The 22,187-nt window shown below is 46.9% G+C and overlaps 1 protein-coding gene across 1 annotated transcript in view; it reads right to left on the bottom strand.

Annotated features, from left to right (window-relative positions):
- The window catches only part of osbpl6 (oxysterol binding protein-like 6), a 37,740-nt gene that overhangs the window by 10,252 nt on the left and 5,301 nt on the right, over nucleotides 1-22,187 (bottom strand). The window contains exons 2-13 of the mRNA XM_048238235.1: nucleotides 16,337-16,615; nucleotides 9,862-9,984; nucleotides 9,586-9,639; nucleotides 8,739-8,852; nucleotides 8,317-8,490; nucleotides 7,390-7,519; nucleotides 6,689-6,792; nucleotides 5,979-6,071; nucleotides 3,867-4,035; nucleotides 3,603-3,733; nucleotides 1,498-1,605; nucleotides 641-775 (exon numbers count right to left, since the gene is read on the bottom strand). Of these exons, the coding sequence (XP_048094192.1) occupies nucleotides 641-775; nucleotides 1,498-1,605; nucleotides 3,603-3,733; nucleotides 3,867-4,035; nucleotides 5,979-6,071; nucleotides 6,689-6,792; nucleotides 7,390-7,519; nucleotides 8,317-8,490; nucleotides 8,739-8,852; nucleotides 9,586-9,639; nucleotides 9,862-9,984; nucleotides 16,337-16,486 (1,485 nt within the window). The 5' untranslated portion in view covers nucleotides 16,487-16,615. The remainder of the gene's footprint in view (nucleotides 1-640; nucleotides 776-1,497; nucleotides 1,606-3,602; nucleotides 3,734-3,866; nucleotides 4,036-5,978; nucleotides 6,072-6,688; nucleotides 6,793-7,389; nucleotides 7,520-8,316; nucleotides 8,491-8,738; nucleotides 8,853-9,585; nucleotides 9,640-9,861; nucleotides 9,985-16,336; nucleotides 16,616-22,187) is intronic.

Here is a 22,187-nt window from a genome sequence, read left to right as displayed (position 1 = left end):
GGTCTGTGTGCAGCAACAGTCAAGCACATTAAAGACACAGCTGGATCATGAGAGCTGGCCGGCCTTCAAGTCATCACCACCACAGAGCGCGGCGTCGGCGCGGGATGCACCGACTCTGGCACTCATCCCCACCGCGATCGCAGCGGCAAAAACTACCACCGACTGCCGCGAGCGAGGGAGTCTGACTGCAAATGAACAAGCCCATCCATTACCCCTCCGACAAGCAAGCAGACCGTTCTCGGCGGAGACAAATAACGAAGCCGTAACGCTCGGAGAAAGACAGCCAAAGTAAAGGCCTAATCTTTCAGCTGCCGCGCTCAGTCGGCATGTGAGTTTGAAATAAATGCCCAGTGACAGAGCCACGGTCCGCGAAGAATAGAATAGACTGGGGAAATGATGGAGGAGAAAATGCAGAGTCTACTGCTCTCCTCTCTCAGTGGCGGTGGACTCCTTCTGAGGCCTGTTGCATCCTTCTCCCTGCACTCGTTAGGGCGCTAACTCAGTAGCTCCATCCCACTGCACCTGCCCCCCCCCGCAGGGCTCTCCAGCTCCATCTGCTCCAGGCTGTCCGCTGCTGCCCCCTAGCCCTCCTCCACCCTCCCTCCCTGGCTCGCCCGCTCACTTCCTCTCCGACGCTTACCTCATTTTCCGAAGAGCTCGCTGACAGAAGCACTTCCTGGGCGTCAAAGAACTCCGACACCGACTCAGACATGGACAGCCGGCTCTCATTGGAGGTTTGCTGCGTGAGCGGGATTCCCACGACGATCTGCTCGGCCTGTTAGTGAAAGGGAAGAGGGAGGGGGTTGGGGGTTGGGGGGATGCCAGTCAATTCTGATTCAGTGTTCAGTATGAGGAGGCACTGGAGGACGCAGTGTTGGAAATCCCAACGGCACACTGTATGCAGGATTCATTTGTGCTCTGAGGTCTGCACTACCGCGGATGAGCCTCGGCTAGCCCACAGCTTTCATCCAAACTCTCGATTAGTCTCTGAACTGGAGTGGTGAACACAAGCAGCTTTCACCAGCTACCATTTTTATTCTGAGACTTACGTCCTATGATCCAGATCACATTACCCATTATATTCATGTCTTGTTTTTAAGATGGCCTCCAATGTACTGTGTATGGTAACTAACAACTTCATTATCATTTTTAATATTTAGTTAGAAGGCACTGCCTGCCTGATACTGTTGCAGCTTGTGTGCCAAGCTAGAAGGCAGTTCATGCATAATAGAGAACTCATCTCGCGTTTACAATTCATCATCATGCAGGCAAATCCTGTGCGGCAGGGCTTCTGAATATTCTCTGTTATCATAGACATATCCCCAATGCCTCCACCAAAAAAAATCCACCTAATGCCAACTAGAAATCACTACTGCAGTCACAGCCTTCCCAGAAAACAGCATTAAGTTAGGACAGTAAAGGTCGCCAGGTTATGCTGGGGTCACTCAGTGGATAAAAAGATTAACTGACTTGTCATGATTACAATGGCTATCCTACCTCATCAGGGCTGGGGATGATGTTGACACTGACCACTTGATCAGAGAGCACCGACTCAGAATGGATGCGGTTCAGACGGGTCCGAAGCTCAGCATTTTGGGACAGAGCCTGAAACAATATTACCAACAACATCAAAAGTAATGTCCCATTGGCCTCCTGTAACAGCGAGCTTGGGCTAAATGATTATATCAAAATAAACAACAGAGAGCAGCTGTGCTATTTATGGGCATTGTGTTTCAGTCCATTCTAAAGCACCTCACAGAAAAGGCTACACTCTGAAAGCTTGGGGAAAAAAATGAATGCTCTCAAAGCCAAAGGGGTTTCCTTTTGGTGAGCAGGGTGTGGGTGAAGGGACTGTTTAGAGACAGACATCTCTCTGCACCACCTCTCCCTCTCTGCCTCTCGCTCTCCACAAAGGTCAGTGACATGGAAAGCAGCTGTCCTCACTGCAGGCATCCGTCAAAATGAAGGGCGTGTTTACACCATGATCAAGATCCTCTTTCTCTTTCTCTCTCTCTCTCTCTCTCTCTCACACACACCAGGAAAATTAATAACTCAATAGCAACCTACCAGGAGACACTGTTTGGCAGTCTACCTTCACAGTCTAAAATTAGCTCTCAAACTACCACTAACTGAAATTAGAAAAGAAAAACAGCTAAATAAACTGCATTAACACTTTCAGAATCTGAGGTTAGACTCATTACCCAGAAAAAAAGGCCTTCAATGGAAGCATTAGTTAATTGCAAACGATGACTAAAGCCTGTCTCCCTACAGTGTGTGACCACTCCAGCCTAATCATCTACACCCAAAGACAGTCCCGTGGGCCAAAGTTAATGAACTTCATACAAATCTATAGCGGTGTTAATCTTATTTCCAATTACACGTAGAAAGATAATGTGAGTCCATTAACTATGTGCCCGCCCCCCACCTCTTTCATCTCCAAATGATTTCTTCTTCCTTCAAATCACGGTAAACCAGAAGCAGTGATCGTATCTGCACATCAAATAAGCCTCTCATTACTGTGTACACTTTCTTGTGAGTCATAGAAATCTCTCCATATATAGCAGGACTGACGAGTGATCCATCATACGTGTTGAATAGGCTCCTGGACCTTGTGTTTGCACTTGTTCTAAGGCTCCTGGACCTTGTGTTTGCGCTTGTTCTAAGGCTCCTGGACCTTGTGATTTTGCTTGTTCTAAGGCTCCTGGACCTTGTGATTGTGCTTGTTCTAAGGGATTTATGTCTTGGGCTCTTTAAAGTACTTTGAGACAATGTCTATTATTAATAGCGGCATATATTAATACAATTGAATTGAATTGAAGCTTAACTGGTGATGGCAGCGAATATACAGCATCTCAGCCTTCACTGAGCTGTTCGCCTCTTTCCAGCCATTCCAACATACTAGAAGTCTCAGAAGTATTTGCCAAGAGAGTTACATACTTATCTCTATGGGTGCACTTACACTGGCAGTCTTCGATTGAACAGTTCTATACGATATTTTGGACTGCCTGTTAACATACGTTTCAGAGTGGCCCATATCACATATCTGCGTTTACATGGTTCACTAATTTGCTAAGAGACAACCCGCATGCGCACCGGAGGGATTTTGGTCACAGAATTGAAAGCAAACATGAGTGAATAATGAAGGTGGCACAAAATAACACAAGCTTGCATTCTTAGGCTATTTCAATGGCTACAGTAGTTGTTTACTTTTGTTCCCGAAGTATCTTGAGAAGTTCACAAAATAGGTTACCGGTTTTATTTTCTAAGGAGAATAAGAAAGTGGAGAGCTCTTCCGTCTCTATCTTCCGTCTCCTTTCATTTCACCGTTCTGGCAGTTGTGCACGTGAAAATAGCATTATGTGCAATGTAAATGCAAAAAGGTAAAAAGATTGTGGACATTTTCAACATCGCATTGGCACAATTCATAATCTGATCTATTTCCACATATGAATGAGGAAATGTATGAGGTTGAGGGGGTGCACATTTTATCTCAATGTGTGAAATGGTTCATAATATTGACTGATGTGAAAACTGAATGTGAAAAGTACTGTGGGGCTCTGTGAATATTCTGCTGACAGCAGTGGATGTCCATGTCTCCACACCTGTGATAAAGAGCGCCTGAGGGTGACGATCTGTGTGGACTGGCCAGCCTGCTCCTGCTCCGACAGCGCCTGCTTGATCTTCTCCTTCTCAATGGCCACTGTGTTGAAGGCCGACTTCAGCAGGGAGTGCACTGGGAAGATGTGGGACATGAAGACATTACGTTAGAGCACAGACAAGGGCAACGCTCTCCTCAACCCCAGTACTGAATGCTTTTTCACTGGCCACCGGTCTCTCCGTTCTCCTGCCTGTGGTCTGCCTGGTACCTTTCTGGGCAATGAGGCAGAAGTCCTCCTGCAGTTTGATGTAGTCTCCGGCCCCCTCCATGCTGTCGGTCAGATGGGCCACGGGGTTCTGGTAGTCCCCCAGCTCAGCGCACAGGTTGGGGTTGGACGAGTGCAGCCGCACTGGGGACATGCTGGCACTGATAGGGACCTTAGGGGACAGCGGTGGGGGGGTGGTGGGTCAACAGGGAAATGGTCACCAAGTGCAAGCACGGCACACCCACCACAAACCTCAATGCCAGCAGCCAAAAGGGACAACACTATGTAGAAGCATGCAAGCCCCCAACGTGTCTCCCACACTTCATCTGAGACCCATATTGAGTTGTGAAAGGCTGACTCAGCAAGGTGATATCATGGTCTCGCAGAGGGAGAGGGCTACTGACAATATAGCAGCATCTGCAGAGGCCCGTAAAATGTTGTTGAATCTGCTCAAAGAGAGCTGAAGGACATGATATAGGCAGAGAAACAGAATGAGTTCTCCCTCTCCCTGCCTGCCAGTCGCAGGCAGCGCGCTAGCTCTGCTACCTTTCATTCTGTCAGCTTGCTGAGTTTCCCCTTCGATCAGACAAATGGTTTCCACACGGACCCCACACATTTAGAATCAACACACAGGGCCGAGAGAAGAGCAGCCGCACAGGTGAGCGATGGAATGGAACCGTTCCACCACGCAACCATGTTGCCATGACAGCATGTGCATGTGCATGTGCATGGCGCGAGCACCACTTCAGTACCCCCACCACCGAAGCCTGGCACCACCAGGCCCACATTCACTTTGGGGTGCTTGGATGATGTCGCTCAGTGCAGTGAGCAGACGGAGGCGTTAAAACAAAGACGCTCATTGTCACTGTCACTGGTGTCAGAGCACTGAGCAACACAACCTGACGCATCTGCAGGTCATATCTAGTTTATTTTTGCCCCTTGCTTCACTAAAAGGACCTTAATCCCAAAGCATGAACATTGTAGCAAGAGTGGTCAATGGAGGAGATAGAGGACTGGGTCAGGCTTTGAAGAGTTTAAATTTGGGCAGAGGCGGGTTATTGTGTTTTAGGGGGTCAGATTGAGCAGAGCAGCAGAGACACAGAGTGAATGTTGCGCGCTAGCGAGCTGAAGGGCCTTGAGAGCAAACGTTGCTTACTTTGGCCCGTCTGGATTGGGATAATGAATGCACCTGTGGGTGAGTATGAGAGCCAGACAGCAGAGATTAATTCAATCAAAACTACTGAAATGAAAACAAAAACAAGATAGAAACTCTACTAAAGATCTGAGCGGAACTAAAAAATAACACGTAATTCATCAACCTTGACAAAAAGTGCACATGCTCTAGAGCATGCATTTTATACAGACACTCTCAGTCTCACATAACTGAAAAAAGTACATACAAACACATTTCCTGACCTTGTCATTACAAAAGTTCCTCAATTTCTTGACATCTGAAACACCAATTACCCAAAGTTTTTTTTGTTTCTTGGTTGAAGTCTGGCGCACTAAGGCTGAATAAGTCCCTGGGCCCCTTAAGACCGGTGACTCATACATCATCATGCTGCTGTCCCAGCGGACTGCCACTGAGACGCTGCTTGTGTGCTACTGGCTGATAGCGCTCCACAGCACCAAGCAGGGAGGAACACGGGCAGACGTGGGCAGGAAAGCGGGCATTTAAACCGTCCTCCCCGGGAGGAATCAGGCGAGCGGTTTAAGAGGCTACGGAATGGAAATGTGTGCCCTTTTCCTTCAGTTGAGTTTTATAAAAGAGAATGGAGTTCCTATCACATGTTGTGACTGGGCGCAGACAGCGGCTGCACTTTAAGATCGTGAACTCTGAGTGAAACGGGCGGTCACAGGCCAAACCCTCTCGCTGAGTAACAGCTTCCTTCCTAATGGCTGATTTTAGCGGCGTGCTGTGCTATATTCACGAAGGTCATGGCTTACTGTGAAAAACAGCTCTTGTGAAACCCAAGGGGGTAATTGACTAAAGCAAACGGGGAAACAAAAGTCTGTCCAAACGTTATCAAGTCAGAAAGGTAATTAGTGAATAGAAAGCTCTAGATCTGAGACATTTCTCAGCCAGCGGGGAAAAAGGGAAAAAAGAATAGGTACCTGCAGTTGCATTTTTGCATCTTTGCTGACACTTTTTGTTCTCCATCTTCTGCTCACTCGCTTGTCTTTCTTTGATATATCTACACAATTGGTCTAAATTACAAACATGGATAAGAATAGATGAAAAGGGGGGGTTAATATGACAGACAGAGCCTGCATCATCATTAATAAAGCAGCTATTATGACAGTAAAGAAATGTAATCAAAAAGCTGGTTATGTGATGAAAAACAAAGCAGTTATTACTCTCGTGGGAAAGCATCAGTTTATAGCAACAGTAGTGAACAAGTATAAACATTATGAATTCACATGGTAAATTCATGTGACTGTGCTCAAGTACACTTTCCAAATCACACAGCTGTGATTCAACAGAGGCTGATGGGAACAGAAGAAGGTGATGGATGGTTGGTTGAGCTTCTCTTCCCTGCAAACATTGTGGCTAAAAGCAGTGTAGGTGGAGGCTACATTTTAAATGGATAGAGGCCTCATGCAGTCTAACCACGAGGGTCTGAGTCACCCTCTCCTTCCCTCCCTCTTTTTCTCTTTGTCTCCATCCTCTGAGTAGTTGGGGCTTCAGGGAAGAGTGTTTGTCCATTACGGTCGTCTCGACACGGAGTAGCGAGGCGCCCACTGCCCCCCTGCAGTGCGCTCTGCTGCTGGAGAGTGAGAGAGGCCCCGGGCCACGTGCCGGACAGTGGGGCGGCGCAGCTCACCTGCATGTCTGTGAAGTTGGGGGCAGACTGGGTCCTCTGCAGGATCTCCAGACTCTGCAGCAGCCTGCTGAGCTCAATGAGGCTGGACTGGCAGCGTGCGAGCTCTGCAACAAACACAGCAGACACGCACACACACACACACACACACAGACAGACAGACAGACAGACAGACAGACAGACAGACAGACAGAGCAACAAATGTCATTGAGTATAAATACAAGGATCAACTTGAATCATTCATGTCCTTTTCATTATTAAGGAGCATAGGTTTGGTTTCGGATTGGAAAACAACCACCAAGAACTTGCCCCACTTAGTGTACTAAGCCAGCTGTGAATTTCCCTCGCCCTGGTTTAAGGGCTGGGTTCACGGGCCACATGTTGACCAGACGCTCGGGCCAGCCCACCACGGCGCTCTGTTTATTAATCGTGAGGCGCAGACTCTTCCGCGTGTGGCCGTCAGGGCCGTGTGCGGCTAATCCCCTAAAGTGTGCGTGGGCGTGGCCTTCAGCCTGCAGCGGGGCCATAACCCCTAAGCTGCTTTGGGATAGCAGGGGCAAGGGCTAACATACAGGGCTGCTTGCGTGGCCTCGGACGAAATGAAGACACAGGGCAGCTAATCTCTCTCTCGCTCACACACACACACACACACACACACACACACAGACACACACACCCTCTTTTGTTTTTGTTGTTGTTCTCACCCTCTGCACACTTGTCCATCTCCTCGGACTCCTGTAGCCAGGCGGCCACCTTGCTCTGGCCATTGCTGTAGGAGGCCGGCAGACTGGTGCTGGTCACAGTTGGCTGCCATGGCAAGGTGCTGGGCTTGGGCTGCTGGAGGGGGAGGACACGAGACAGGAGCGAGGTAGTGGACAGAGTGGAGGAGAGAGAAAGAAAGAAAGAAAGAAAGAAAGAGATAAAGTACACAGTAGGGAAACAGAGGCATGGAAAGACATGAAAGCAGAGAGGTGAGAGAGGGCAGAGCTGTCAGTCATTTCGTCCCACGTCACGCTCCACCTGTAATCTCAGCCTGATAATTATATTTCAGCCTGAACTGCACACAACCCAGTCGTCTGTGGTGTGTGAATGTTATTACTGGGCAGCACGCAATCACTTACACACACACACTCACATATAACTACTCACCTCAAACAAACAAACAAACACACACGCACGCACGCAGGCAAGCGCAGGCACACGCACACACGCACACACACACACTCCTGTAGGGTGAAATGCTTAATTTGACCATCAGTCCTGTGAGAGAGTGCCCAGCCGACAGAGCCTGTGTGCCTCTACTGTGGCTTCTGATGAGTCATAATGAACTCATTAGCAGTCTGCCAGAGAGTGGGCGCTCTCATGAGGATTACCACTGTCTGCCCGAGTGTGCGTCCACATGGACACAGCTGACAGCAGCACTCTTCGCCACGCCGTTTGCCATGCTTCATTCATTCACAACCTGTCTAGGGCACTCTAGGGCTGAAGGAAGTGACCGCCTGTGTTTGTGAACTTATTTGTGTACATCAGCACAGATACCTGAGATTTCCTTTGGCTAGAATCTGTATGAAATGTAAAGAAACACAGAGCTGGACACAGTGGACGGTGTGTGTGTGTAACGTGCGGCCCACCTTGACCTCGTGCACGGGGGCCGGGGCAGCCTGGGGGGACTCCAGGTTGGCGGTGGGGGGAGGGAAGGTGCGGATGCTTGCGTCCCGCGGGGACCGCACGATCTCATTCTGTCGGTAGAGCCGGTGGTGACGCAGCTTGGACATCCAGGCGTCAAACACATCCTGAGACTTCACCTTCAAAAAGGGCAGAACGGTCATTCTGGACATTTCATTTCTTTTTGTGTGTGTGTGCTGTGAATGTGTGTGTGTGTGTGTGTGTGTGTGTGTGTGTGTGTGTGTGTGTGTGTGTGTGTGTGTGTGTGCATGTGCATTTCTGTGCACCTGTGCATTTCTTCTGATCCTGCTGTGAAGGATGTGCAGAGTTCTTCTATCCCATCAGTTGTGTGTGTGTGTGTGTGTGTGTGTCTCTCCCTCCCCCTCACCTTCAGATGGTAGATGTGCTCCTCTGTGTCCAGGTCGATGCGGCGGGCTCTCTTCTTAACGGACATCACTGACAGCCCCACATCAATACTGCCGTGCAGTTTGCCTTTCTGAATCTACAGGAGAGCCATGTAAACAGTAGACCATGAATGACTGCAGCGTGGTAAGAAAGGCCTTGGTGTATAAAATTAGACAGAGCCATTGATCGCGCTTCAGGTTCTTGAGTCGCACAAAGCATCATTTACATTCTTTTATTTCAGTTTATCAGCTTCTTGTATATTAGCTGTTTCTTGTATATTAGCTGTATATTAGCTGCACAATTTCTGTCTCCTCTGCAGTTCATGCCAGGGTGTGAATGGGGATGGAGGGGTTTGCAGGTTCAGAGACTTTGTGGTTGACTACTTCCACCTTTTTATAGCAGTGAGCTCTACAGTGAAAGTGCCAAAGTGAACACAGGGCCATTTCAAAGTATTTATGAAATATCAATGTCGCCTAAATCACCTGCTCTTTGTGCTTAGCAGCTTTCACTGAAACCTTCAGCCTTCCATACATCCCATCTGCATCTGACGAATTCACATTTGCATGCTGCATTAAGGGCTATCTGTCTGCGGACCAGTGCGGAGTGATTGCGTAAACGATGTCACGCTGCATTATCACTGCAGATGGGGCTGCTTTTGCAAGGCGCTTGCAGATTCCCAGTGTTTTCGCCTGGCCAAAAACACAATGAGTACTCTCTGACCCTCGGTGAGTTTTATGCTGAGTCATGGTGCCCGCGCGCCTGCCAGCCTGATGGTTAATGACAAGCGACTGCCTGTGCCCCTGGCCCTCTCTGAGAGAGCTATTACTTACATCGATGGGGGACTTGGAGTACTTCAGGATGCCATTGTCCAGAACGAAAAAACGCTGCAAAAGAGAAGAGAGAGACAGTGTGAGAGAGAGAGAGAGAGAGAGAGAGAGAGAGAGAGAGAGTGTGTGTGTGTGAGTGTGAGAGAGAGAGAGAGAGAGAGAGAGAGAGATAGAGAGAGAGATGAGGGCACTTTTTGGTAAACACAATCGCTTTGGTTTGGAGATGAGACTTCATTAGCATTAGCGCCCGGTCTGAATGTTGGGCTAATGGGAACTCACCTTGTGCCAGCCTTTCAGCGGCCATTTTCTCTTCTTCAGCATGAAGCCTTCATGCTTGTCGGGGCGCTGGACGCTTGTCTGCCCTATTTTCAGTCCTTCTATAATTTCCCAGCTATCGGCTTCCTATAACGAGGTAAGAAAATGACAGCCTTTTTATGATGGCAAGCCTGAGTGTAGCAGTTTATTGCCTGCATTATAGCCTACAGAGAAATCAGAGACTTCAGATGCAGACAAATCTGAACAAAACTCAATCTGGCTGCTTGCTTTTCCTCCCTCTACTGTCAGCAACAGTCTTTTATTTCAGTTTATTAGCTTCTTGTATATTAGCTGTATATTAGCTGCACAATTTCTGTCTCCTCTGCAGTTCATGCCGGGGTGTGAATGGGGATGGAGGGGTTTGCCGGTTCAAAGACTTTGTGGTTGACTACTTCCACCTTTTTATAGCAGTGAGCTCTACAGTGAAAGTGCCAATGTAAAAGCCAGCAACTGCACAGAGCAGCTGCCGATAGAATTCTCTCAAGTTCCCCAAATGTTGCTGTGCTGATGGACCAATCAGCACGCTTCTGCTGGGAGCAGGTCTCACATGAATGGCTGACGGGTCAAGGGTGGAGTTAGATTACAGTACAGTGGAGTACTAGCAGAACGATCTGGCTGCTGTTATGCAAGCCAAAAGCATGGAAGGAAATGAACACCGCACACCACAGCTTGCTGTTTTGGTAGAAGGTTGCTATGGTAATGTCTCTTACGGTCAGTCACAAACAAATAGTTTGACGGTTCTTCTTTCCCCCCTTCGTTCTTTAATCTATTAGAGCTCCATGTCTATTCCATCTCTGGCCTAAGATGCTCTGATAGAGCAGTGTTTCTCAAACTTTTTCGACCAAGGACCACTTAACCAATAAAAAAAAACCTCACGGACCACCTAGCTTAAAAAAAAACAGTAAACCTACTTCAACAGTATTACACAATAGGCCTACTCACTGAACCACCTTGCTTATTGCATTTGCACCTTGCAGAACTGTTTGGATTTACATACAAGTTGGTTCAATATTGCAAACAACTCATCTATATTATATTTTACCACGTCTGCTCGCGGACCACTTGGGATAGCTTGCGGACCACCAGTGGTCCCCGGACCACACTTTGAGAAACACTGTGATAGAGGATGGGAAGAGAGGGGGCCGGACTGCAGCCCGCTGGGACAGACTCTACTCGGAATGCTGATGTACTTGTGAGAGTCGGGAAACTGACCGGTGCTGAGGACTACTGACACAGCGCTTTCTCTGGTGCTCTTACACGAGCCTGAGTGACATAGCTGGAGATGTGGTTCTCACACCACACATGCTAGGCCTACTCCCACAGTACTCTTCAAATCACACACACACACACACACACACACACACACACACACACACACACACACACACACACACACACACCTCTTGGTCACATCTCTGCTGCAGAGCTTTCACACAGCCCACTTTCACTCACATACTCAAATATGAGTCACACGTCACCTCACAAATGTGACTTTTATTTTACTTTTCACTCTGACCATGGAGGCCATTCTAATGTATTCTAAATATGGAGAAATCGAATGTCAATCAATCGATCACTAAGTTGGTCTAAATATCAGCCTTCATTTTTTTAACCTGTAACAAACCTGAAAAAAAACACTTTTCTTTATCACCCTCTCTGCTGACACTATAATGGCGCACTATCCGCAAGATGAAATGCACCTCAGCAAGAAAGATTTTTTTTTTATGACCGATGAAGGCATAGTGAATACACTAAGATTTATATCTCCCATCACAATGGAATGGTTCCACAGCATATCCGGCTGTACAGCTTTCAAATAATGCTTATCAGACAATAAAAACAACTGCAGGGCACATTTGTGCAACTTGCTGGAGCATTACAGGGATGGTAACGGAGAATAATTCAGTCCACTGACGGCATGAGGGATAAATCAATAGCATGGCTCACGCAATGACCGATTGCTCCCTTTTCAACTATTTATCTTCCACTCATCCTGTTATTACAGTCATAGTCCCCACAAGATAGGAATTGTTTCTTTCATGTGACAGCCAGAACATCTCATGTGGGACGCATGCATCAGGAGAGCTGTCTTTGTAACCTTCAAATGAAGTAACTCAACTGTGATCAATGTCAATGTTATTCCATCCATTTTCTCATTCATTTCACAAGTCCTCAAAATCCGTCATCCATTTTCAGCTGTCGATTCTTGGGGGGGCTCCACGATTGATGGAAGGAGTGGCGGATGTCTGACCGGAAAAGTGATGTGTTTGTTACCCGGTCACGCACCGCTCTCCTCTCGCCCACACACTGACGGAGAAATCAAGGCTCCCTGCGTGCTTCTCTGTTCTTCGCTTTCAACTGGTGCATCTCAACTGAAGGTCAAGAGCCTCTGTGTCTCCCTTAGCGTGGTCCACTCCACTCCAACTGTGACTCAGGCCAGTGCATTAGACACACTGCTGATACGGCAATACGTCAACATTACAGGTGTGGTCCATAAGACCCAGGGAAAAGGACAAACATCCCCCAGGGACCCTTTAGAGAAAATCTCCCCCCATAAATATCCATTTAGAGTCCAGGATCCAGGAGGATCAGCAGGGGCTGGGTCAGCACTTTCAGCCAGCCGATTACAGAGACGCAGAGGGGCATGAGAGCAACAACAGCCAGGCAAAAGATGGCCTGGGAACTATTGAATGCACGCATGAAAAAAATCACTCCCACAAAACCTTCTGGATACTAAGCGTCTCAGACTGACCAGGACAATACAGGACTGTGCCTTTAAGGTGCTCTAAGCGATGTTACGTGGTTTCTAAGTTAAAAAAATATTTTGTCACATACAGCAACCATCACCTCACCATCCGCTAGCTGCCTGTGCCCTGAATACCATGTAAAAAAAACGCGGTCTCTGTGGACAGCCCAGGCTCCAAAAATGGCAACAATAACAACCTGGCCCAGCCTTGACCATAAAAACATAACAAACTGTTCCAGCCAATCACTGACGAGATGCACGTTTAGGAGAGTTTCAATTGCACGGGAGGGAGGGGGAGGGAGTAGCGAGTTAGCTCTTGTCAACAGAAGTGACGTTACCCAACATCGCTTAAAGCATCTTTACTATGATGAAGCCATCTGTAGCAGCCTTAAATGAGGTGCCTCACATTTAGTTGAGGTGGCCACAGAGTGACTGCTTGAGGGGACCTGCTGGTGGCCATCTGAAGCGAGAGCGCATAGGTGTGAAATTAAATATGAATGAGAGCATTGCAGCAGGCTGGCCTGGCCGAACGTAGCATAGTCACGCGGAGACAGAGCCAGGGCTTATCCTCGCCACACTCCAGGCCATCCAAGCTCTACTTCCTGCTGTCAATAGCCATGGACTGCGCTTGCCTTCTGGCTTCGCAGATAAGACCCATTGTTAGCCAACAGCACCAACTGCCCTCAATAAAACACATAGACAGACACACACACACACAATGTGGCCTGCCCACACAAATTATGGTGATGGGTCTCTTTTATACATTTCAGCCATCCACTGCAGCCTGAGAAGATGCTGTCTGACTGATTCCAGCACAAACACGTATCTCGCTGCAGCATGCATCAACCCATGAGAGACAGCGTGCACGCCGGGGGCCTACTCTGCTGGACGGCCGCTCTGCCTCGCTCGCTCAGGATAAATCTCTGGAGCTGGAGGGTGGCGGCCAGTGGGGTTGATGGGATGTAATGCACAGAGGAGTGTACATTTTGTACACTGTAAATATGCCTGATTTACTGCGGGAGAAAGAGCAGAAAGCACCAAGACGAATGAGGGTGAAATATAATCTCTTTCCCCGAGGATGACAAATTAGATCTAGTGACTAAGAGTGAATTAAGGACAGTTTATTTCACTTGACAAAAGTAGGTGGGACACCCTTTTATGATGAGCTACCATCTACCAAAATAGCACACAGAAACAAACATCGTATTGTGATGCTGTCCACATTTTTACAGTAGAGGAGATGAGGGAGACACAGCTTTCATTATTGTGATATCTCTGTCAGTTTCCCGCCCGTCTCTTTCATTTGATGCAAGGCCGTGGCAGAGATAAAAAAGAAATGTCTCACAGCAAAAAACTGTGGAAGCCCAATTAGTGCAGTCACTGGGCTTTCATCGCAAATGCCTTCTAGTCCAGCCATCATCACAGACACACACAGACACACACACAAAATAGCCTTTTCCAGTGGACACTGCTTCATGATGATGGTGGAGTAATACTGGACTGGGCCTCTCCAGGGATGCTGGGTGGTCATTCAGCATCCATGTGTTACACAGGTTTGCCTCTTTTAACATACATCATGTCTACAGTAAGCAACCACAAAGCTAACGGCAGGGCAGGAAAAGGGATTGGTGTTTGGTTTCCTTTCTAGTGACTTTGTGCTCTCTAATGAGGGGCCGTGGAGCCAGGGATGGCCTTTAATTGCACTGGGACTGGCCCCTGCAGAGCATGGACACATCACTGTGAGGGGGAAAAAAAACGACGTATTGATCTGTGAGGGGGCTGAAGTCTGTTACGGCTTCCCCCACCATCAGCAGTCCAGCGTGACACGGCTGCTTCATCCCCCAGCCAAGGACATCCCGTGGGAGGATGCAGCTCTTACACACAGCAGACCAAACATTAACACCACATAGACCTGCACACTTAAAAAGGCTGTCTATTGAACCACAGGGTGTATGGGGTTGAGAAGGATATCATATGGACTCGGCAGGCATGCAGTGTTTGGCACCGACTGGACTGTGAAGCAGCGAGTGCACTAGGACGGTTTAATCTGTATTAAACAGACCATATGCCTAACCTGCCGCTAATCTCTGATTCTCAGGGATCAAAGAAAGGGTTAAAGGTTTCTCATCAAAACAGATAGTCCCCACTTCCACCCCCTGCACACTAAGCCCTTCAGGCATTCCTGCTATGTGAACAGAAATATTCCCATGGCTACAAGAATTCAACCCCTGCTGAAGCGTACTTCAGCAAGACTGCAGTTTGTGGTGAGCAAAGATTCTATCTATCCCCTCATCAATTTTTCAAAACCCTTCAATGGAAAAACTGTGATGTCAGAGTTTCCAATCCAGGAAGGTTGAACTGGCTAATCAATGTCCAATCCAATACTTATACTCAACAAGTTTAGAACAATCTTAGTGTTATTCAAAACCCATGCTTGTTTGGGTTGTGTATGCGGTTAATTGCATCATTCAGTGCAGGCCTGTTTCCATTACACACATCAATAGTTTATATGTGGGGTATTGTTTTGCTCTATGCTTCTACAATTCACACAGAGAAAATATCATTCTGTTCATGATACTGAATACGTTCTTCTTTCAAATTCATTCCTTTTCTTGTCTTTGACAAGGACACAATGTGCTTCTTACTTTGGTTTGCTGCAGTTAACAGTTAACTGTCTTAATGTAATTAAAATAATATCACCCTTTGGGTCCAACTGACAATGTTGATATATTTAGTAGCCCTTCAGTAATCCACCAAGTTAGAGGGTACGTCATTAACAGGAACATCTGCTCATTTCCTTGTGCTAATAATTGATGGGGCCTCAAACAAAGGCGAGATCTCTTAGAGTCATGTGCATGAATATAAACAACTAGTTGTCCTCTGCCTTAATCATAGACCACTATGCTATGCTACTGGCAAACCAGGGTGTGGGAGCTGGCTGGGTAGGGGAAACCCCTAGAGAGAATAAACCTGGATAAGGATAAAGGTTGAGATTAGACATAAACCCAGGTTAAGATAAGGGTTGAGGGTAGAACAGCCTCCAGGGCATTCATTCATTTAGAAGATTCATGCATGAAGAACCTCTCAATTGAATAACGGTCAATATTTCAAAATTCAATTTAAATCTAATCTGATAAATATTGCATTGTGGTGGGATCCTCTAAACAACGTAATCCTCCTAGAGATCATTGACAGTACTTAGCCCTGGCGCTCAACAGTGCAGAGGGAATGTAACTGCTCAAACACATGTCCACTATACCCATGGAGTGTCAAGGTTAAAAATGGCATCAGAAACATTTCACTCAACCATCAAAACAAACCAGTCCCAAGGTACCAGAGTATTGTTGTTGTGACAAGAAAGGAAACTTGAAACGTAATGCAACATGGCTACAGTACTGACGTTGGAGGAGCAAGACTACGGAGCTATGTAGAAAAAGCATTTTCCCTCGCCCTGCTCCTTGGGGGACCCTTCATGATTGCCCTGCTAAGAATGGCCTCCTTTTGCTGGGAGGCACAACGCTGGCTGCTATTTTCAGTCATGCTCACTCCCGTCAGCCGTGCATCTCGTGGGACCCCCTTCCCATACGAAAAGAATCACTGTGGTGCACAGTACAGCACCACTAGCACAACGACACCACCCAGCCCACTCCTGCTGTGCCTTCCCAGGCCGGGAGCAGCACGCGGGGCACTCACCTGCCGGCTGTCCCTCTGCGAGGAGGACGAGGAGGAGGCGCTCTTGTGCGTGGGCGTGGAGGTCTTGTGGACTGGCGTGGCGCATCGCTCCTCGGCGCTCATGGCGCGGCCCTGCTGACCCCTCGGGTGGTGGTGGTGGTGGTGGGACATGGCTTCCAGCGGTCAGTTCCTTCGTCAGCGGCTCCAGGCACAAGTGTGGCGAGTGACGAGCATTCTCCCTTCCACACGGGTAGTGAAAGACGCTGCAGGACGGGCCCACACGGCAAATTTTCCCCTCACCTGTGCAATGACAGAGAGAGAGAGAGAGACAGAGAGACAGAGAGAAAGAGAGAGAGAGAGGGGGGGGGAGAGAAGGCCACCATTAAACCCCTCAGCATTCGCCCCAATAAAGATCCTCACTGCCTCAGTCAGTGTGGAGAGTTGAGAATGTTGAAGCTTGTGAACATTATGCAATCAGACAACCCACCAAATACATGGCCTGCAGCTAGTCTTCATGTGAGCGAGCAAAGCCATTTGACTTATGACATGCAACGTCTGCATAATCATTGCTCATTTGAATGGGAACGTTTGAGAGCCCATCCCATGCCTTGTTCTCTTTTTATCAGCCTACACATTGTTTAACTCTCTGAGCCTTTAATTTGGCTCACTGTGTGAATGGTGGTGGGACAGAATTTCACACAATCAAGCCAGCCAGACGCCTGGAGGTGATTTTTCACAGCTCCCATCGCATTAGACTCTAATGTCTCCATTTAAAATCTTTACCCCACAAACAGCTTGCAAGAAGATGCAAATACTAGCAATATGTAAGTGCATGGGCAAAGCAAATGACCAGGAGAAGGCAAGGAGACCCATCCCTTATGACCGCATGTACAGGACACATCCCTCTCTATCCGATTACCATTCTGATTATGTGCATAATGGGTTGAGGAGACCCGGTCAATAGAGAGGAGATGGCCTCTGTGCTGAGTCTGGGGGAGACACCACACTGGGCTACAGATTTAAATACCACTTACATGCAGCCTGCTTGCGGTGCTAAACTGACTGCCTCTCATTTAAGGACTGTGTTTGTTTAGTTGTCCAGCGTCACTATAATAAGCCATGGAGGACCAACGGGTCAATGAACACACAGCGTCCTACAGCACGCTCTCATATCAACATATTGATTAAATATTCTGCAAATGGAGGTAGCAACAGAGAGAGAGAGAGAGAGAGAGAGAGAGAGAGAGAGAGAGAGAGAGAGAGAGAGAGAGAGAGAGAGAGAGAGAGAGAGAGAGAGACACCCTGTCTGCTCAGGTTAATTGGACCCTGAGGAACTCGGGTCAAGATCCTGTCTTTCACACTCCGCTTCCCCGGCAGGTGTCCAGCGGGTGGACCTTCCCTCCAAAAGAGCCCTGAAACCGAACACATGATACGGCCGACATATAAGAAGCTCGCCGCTAGCACTGATGTTCACCTTCCGTATGTCACCCAGGCCTTGACACATGACTCAACGTGAAATGAGATGGTATGGGATCACAAGAGACAAGCAATATGATCGCAGCTTCAGAGACTTTACAGTTGCATAACTGCTTGACGTACATTGCAATGACAGCCAACAAACCCGATCCCCTGGGCCTTCCTATTAGGTGCAACTTGATAGTGGGTCTATGTGGGAGAAAGCGCGGCACAACGCCCACCACCAACAACCCCCTTAATGGCCAGGGAGCACTTAGCAACGGCAGTGGCGATGCATAGGAAAGCTGATTCAGGAGCAGACAGCATTTCCACAACAGGAAACATCTGGGCAAGGCCTCTGCCGGCATGAGCGCGCTCTGTGTGCACTCGTGAGCAAACCTAAACACAGCACTCTTCACTCAGCCCATCTATTATTCAGAACCACACACCACAGTAGCCTGGACCTCAGCCAGCACCCGGCTACTAGAGAACTACAGATCTCCAGTTGGCTAAAAAAGAGGAACTCAATCCTCTCACAAATGTATATTTAGTGCTCCTCAAGTGCTGAACCTCACTGAACTATAATTCAGTGATATGGACTGTGGACTGGCTCGTCATTGATATGAGTCTATAGAAGATAATACACAAGGACACTCTTGGAGCAGTGTTGCTGGGTGATGTTCCTGAGTATTGTTGTTCCGGTACATTCCTATTGATACTGGACAGGAGGACTAGAGAACTTTGATCATGAGGAGGCCAGTTTTCATGATTATCCTATGAAAACACATGGAACTGATTGTGGTTGCCCAGCCCCATTGCTCAAAAAGCTTCCCCATGTATAATCAAGTTAAGATCTTAAGAGTCCTTTTGATGAACAAACATTTCAGTCAGCAACACACAAAGGCTTGTTCTTGGTTTTAAGGCAGGAGCTTGTGGTCGCTACATAAGATGCTGTTCCGCCTGTTGGGAGCCCTTCTTCCTGGATTCAATTAGTCATTGGTCTAATCTTTTAAGTCCTGTCACAGTCCTTATCGCTCTCTATGCAGTCTCCAAGATCCCACCAACTTATGATCAGAAGCCCTTATCAGCATGCTGAACCCAGGCAGCTAAGGCTATTCTGTGACCGGAGAAAGCTATGCAGTCCTGAGGTTCCAGCATGACACTAGAATCACGTGGATGAGCGGAAGCCTTAGTGAATCAAGAACCATAATTCTGGTATTTTAAGTCTAATTAAAATTCAATTCTTTCTGAGAAACATCATAATGATAATACTTAAAGTATAACACTTGATATATTATAACATCTATCTATCTATCTGTCTGTCTATCTAACTATTAATCAATCTATCTATCCTTCTATCTTCTAGAACTATCACTACTATCTATCACTTCTAAAAGAGCTTAATGCTTAATCACCAACATATTACAACACTTTGGGCAACACTCAATATGGACATGGGCACTACTGGCTTCAATAGTGAAAGACCGCCACACACTTTAAAGATCACTGCTGTAGTCTTCTAAAAGTGCTTCAATATGTACCGGATGTTAATTCTCATATTATAAGAAGGAGCCATTGTCAAAAATACTGAGTAGACCATTGTCCATCAGTAGACTTGGTGACATTGAGGGTGCCCTGTAGCCACTTGGGACAATGACCCATCTGTCTGGAGGTGCCATCGCTGGCTGACAGGATTAGGAGCATTCTCAACCGTCAAAGTGCGAAAGATGTGGGGCTACAATATATAATTTCGGTATTGCCATCCCAGTGTGAGCCTGTGTAACAGTCATATCACACAGAATGATAAGTGTCAAGTAAGGCAAATTAACTCAAACACTTCGAGCTACAACTTTTTTGTGGTATGATACAAAATGAAAATGTATTCATTCAAAAGACCTTACATCATTGTGAGTCAACCAGTGTCTTACAGCTTTTTCAGCTGTTCTAGTTACAATTTCTATGTACTCTATGCACTTCCCTACAAAATTACACAATCATTCTATAATCATTAATTATCTCTAAATACAGTTATTCAAGCCGTCTGGTAAGAATCCCAATACTTTTTCATATCGTAATAAATATTGCAGGAAAAAAATATTGCAATGTCATCTTTATTTTCAATCATAAAAAGATGGCATCCCATTTATATTCTGTGAGCAATGTTCTGTCAGACTTTCCCTTCAATTAGCAGCACTTGGTGGAGGCCCATTTCCATGGAAGTTCATGGAGCATGTTCATTTATCTATCCAAGAGTTATCTATTTGTACTTATTAGAAATAAAATAGTGTTACGAAAAAAGACTGCTAAATAACACTACAAATGGCCACATTGCAACAACATGGGGATGAAGAAATAAACACTGTCCTTGTGTGACAGGTCGGGAACTAAATAAACAAGTACATTCTGTATGTGCAGGACATGAAAACAGTCTGCACTAGACTAGTCACTTTTCTATGACTCCTCTTTACCAAAGCCCGAGACTGGAATGCTGGGTGGGGGTTGGGGGGCGTAGTGGAAACCCTAACAGATAAATCCTTTGGCATGCTCAACTGTCACCTAGACTGCAGGGAGATAAAGGTGTTAGCCTTCAGCCAGTGAAGCTGCGCCAAAACAAATCCAATTTCTACATTTAAAAATCCTTTGTTATTTGTTAAATCCTCTTCATGAGACACGGTTAATTAGCAGATTAAAGAAAACCTAAATGCAAACTAAAAAGTGTCTTATTGTTGAGGCCTATTTGAGATCTGAGATCTTCAGAGGTTTTGGCCCTTAGACATTTGATATTCACGTATGGTTAGTTGTCCCATGCATGTCCACTGACCAATAGGCGATAAATAAAAAGCAAAAAAACAATTTCCAAAACATGTCTGTCTACCAGCTAATGATGACATTACCCCCACAAACAATGGCATGAGGTGTAGGGAAACTGGCTATCAATCATGGTAGTTTGTGCTGTTAATGGATACTGTCAACCACTGAGCCTGCTCTGGTATTTCATGCGGAAAGCAACAGAGACTGACTTGAGAGCGAAGGCTAAATGCACAGCCAAAGACAGGAAACAGAGGTGTGATGTCCACTTTGATCGCCTCAACAAGTCAGTGGACTGCCAGCTGGGAGGTAAGGTAGTCTGGAGATCTTTAACACACGTAATGAAGAAGCCTCGACTGGTATTTTGGAACAGCATCTGTTACAGTAACTGAGCTCAAACAGTGAAATTGATCCCATTGTCTTTTGTATGGGTGCATTGATGGAGTACAGGCCTTTGCATGAGCTGTGGTTTTACATTCCTTAGCCAATCCGATGAGACTGATAAGGATATGGAAAAGGGGGGGTAGGGCAATCAGTGGTGCTACTTCTCAAGCTACAGGGTTCAAATGCACCAGTGTCACCACCACCAATGGAAGCTACAGGGTTCAAATGCACCAGTGTCACCACCACCAATGGAAGCTACAGGGTTCAAATGCACCAGTGTCACCACCAATGGAATTACAGCAACAGGGTTCAAATGCACCAGTGTCACCACCAATGGAAGCTACAGGGTTCAAATGCACCAGTGTCACCACTGATGGAATTACAGCAACAGGGTTCAAATGCACCAGTGTCACCACCAATGGAAGCTACAGGGTTCAAATGCACCAGTGTCACCACCAATGGAAGCTACAGGGTTCAAATGCACCAGTGTCACCACCAATGGAATTACAGCTACAGGGTTCAAATGCACCAGTGTGCATAGTGGTGTGAGCGCTCATTCTTGTGTGTGCACATCTGTGCAAGTTAAACAGTGGAACCACTGGAGATAACGTGGGTAGCAGCAACAAACAACGTAGCCTTTTTAAAACAATTGAACGAAGCGGACTCTTGCTGTCCATGAAAACATATACATAGCCTACTGGCTAGATCTTGTTAGGCATGTTTACGTAAGTTAGGCTAATGAACATGTTGCATTCTATTCAGCCTGATTATGTCATTCTTTAAGCTACATAGACGGTCTCCAGTTTTCCTCAACTTGACTAGGTACTTAAGAAGCGATAATAGGATATTTGACCAGCATATCATCAAAATGTCCGGAAAACGAAACCTCTGTCGGTCACTTTGACCGGCACCATTTTTTCCTAGCGAAACTCTGATCTGGACAGACATAAAACTAAGACAGAGGCGTCATCCATCTTGGCAAGGCAAGGCTCACAAACAGCTGACAGCATGACCGTAAAGCAGAATGTGGCTCTCTTAATAAGGGCAGAAAAGCAGCAGTTGTTTCCCCTGGGACTGGATGATGCACTCCTACGGCGCTGTCACACACACACACACACACACACACACACTGTCAGCAAAAGACCTGCTAGACCACTTGCTGACTCAACGATCTCAACACATGAAATCCTATCATGTTAAATAACATCAAGTTGATTCCTTTTTC

The sequence above is a fragment of the Alosa alosa genome, chromosome 3 (assembly GCF_017589495.1).
Source record: "Alosa alosa isolate M-15738 ecotype Scorff River chromosome 3, AALO_Geno_1.1, whole genome shotgun sequence".
NCBI classification, from domain to species: domain Eukaryota; kingdom Metazoa; phylum Chordata; class Actinopteri; order Clupeiformes; family Clupeidae; genus Alosa; species Alosa alosa.
The sequence above is the reverse complement of the archived record's forward strand: the minus strand, read 5'-3'. Positions and strand labels throughout refer to the sequence as shown.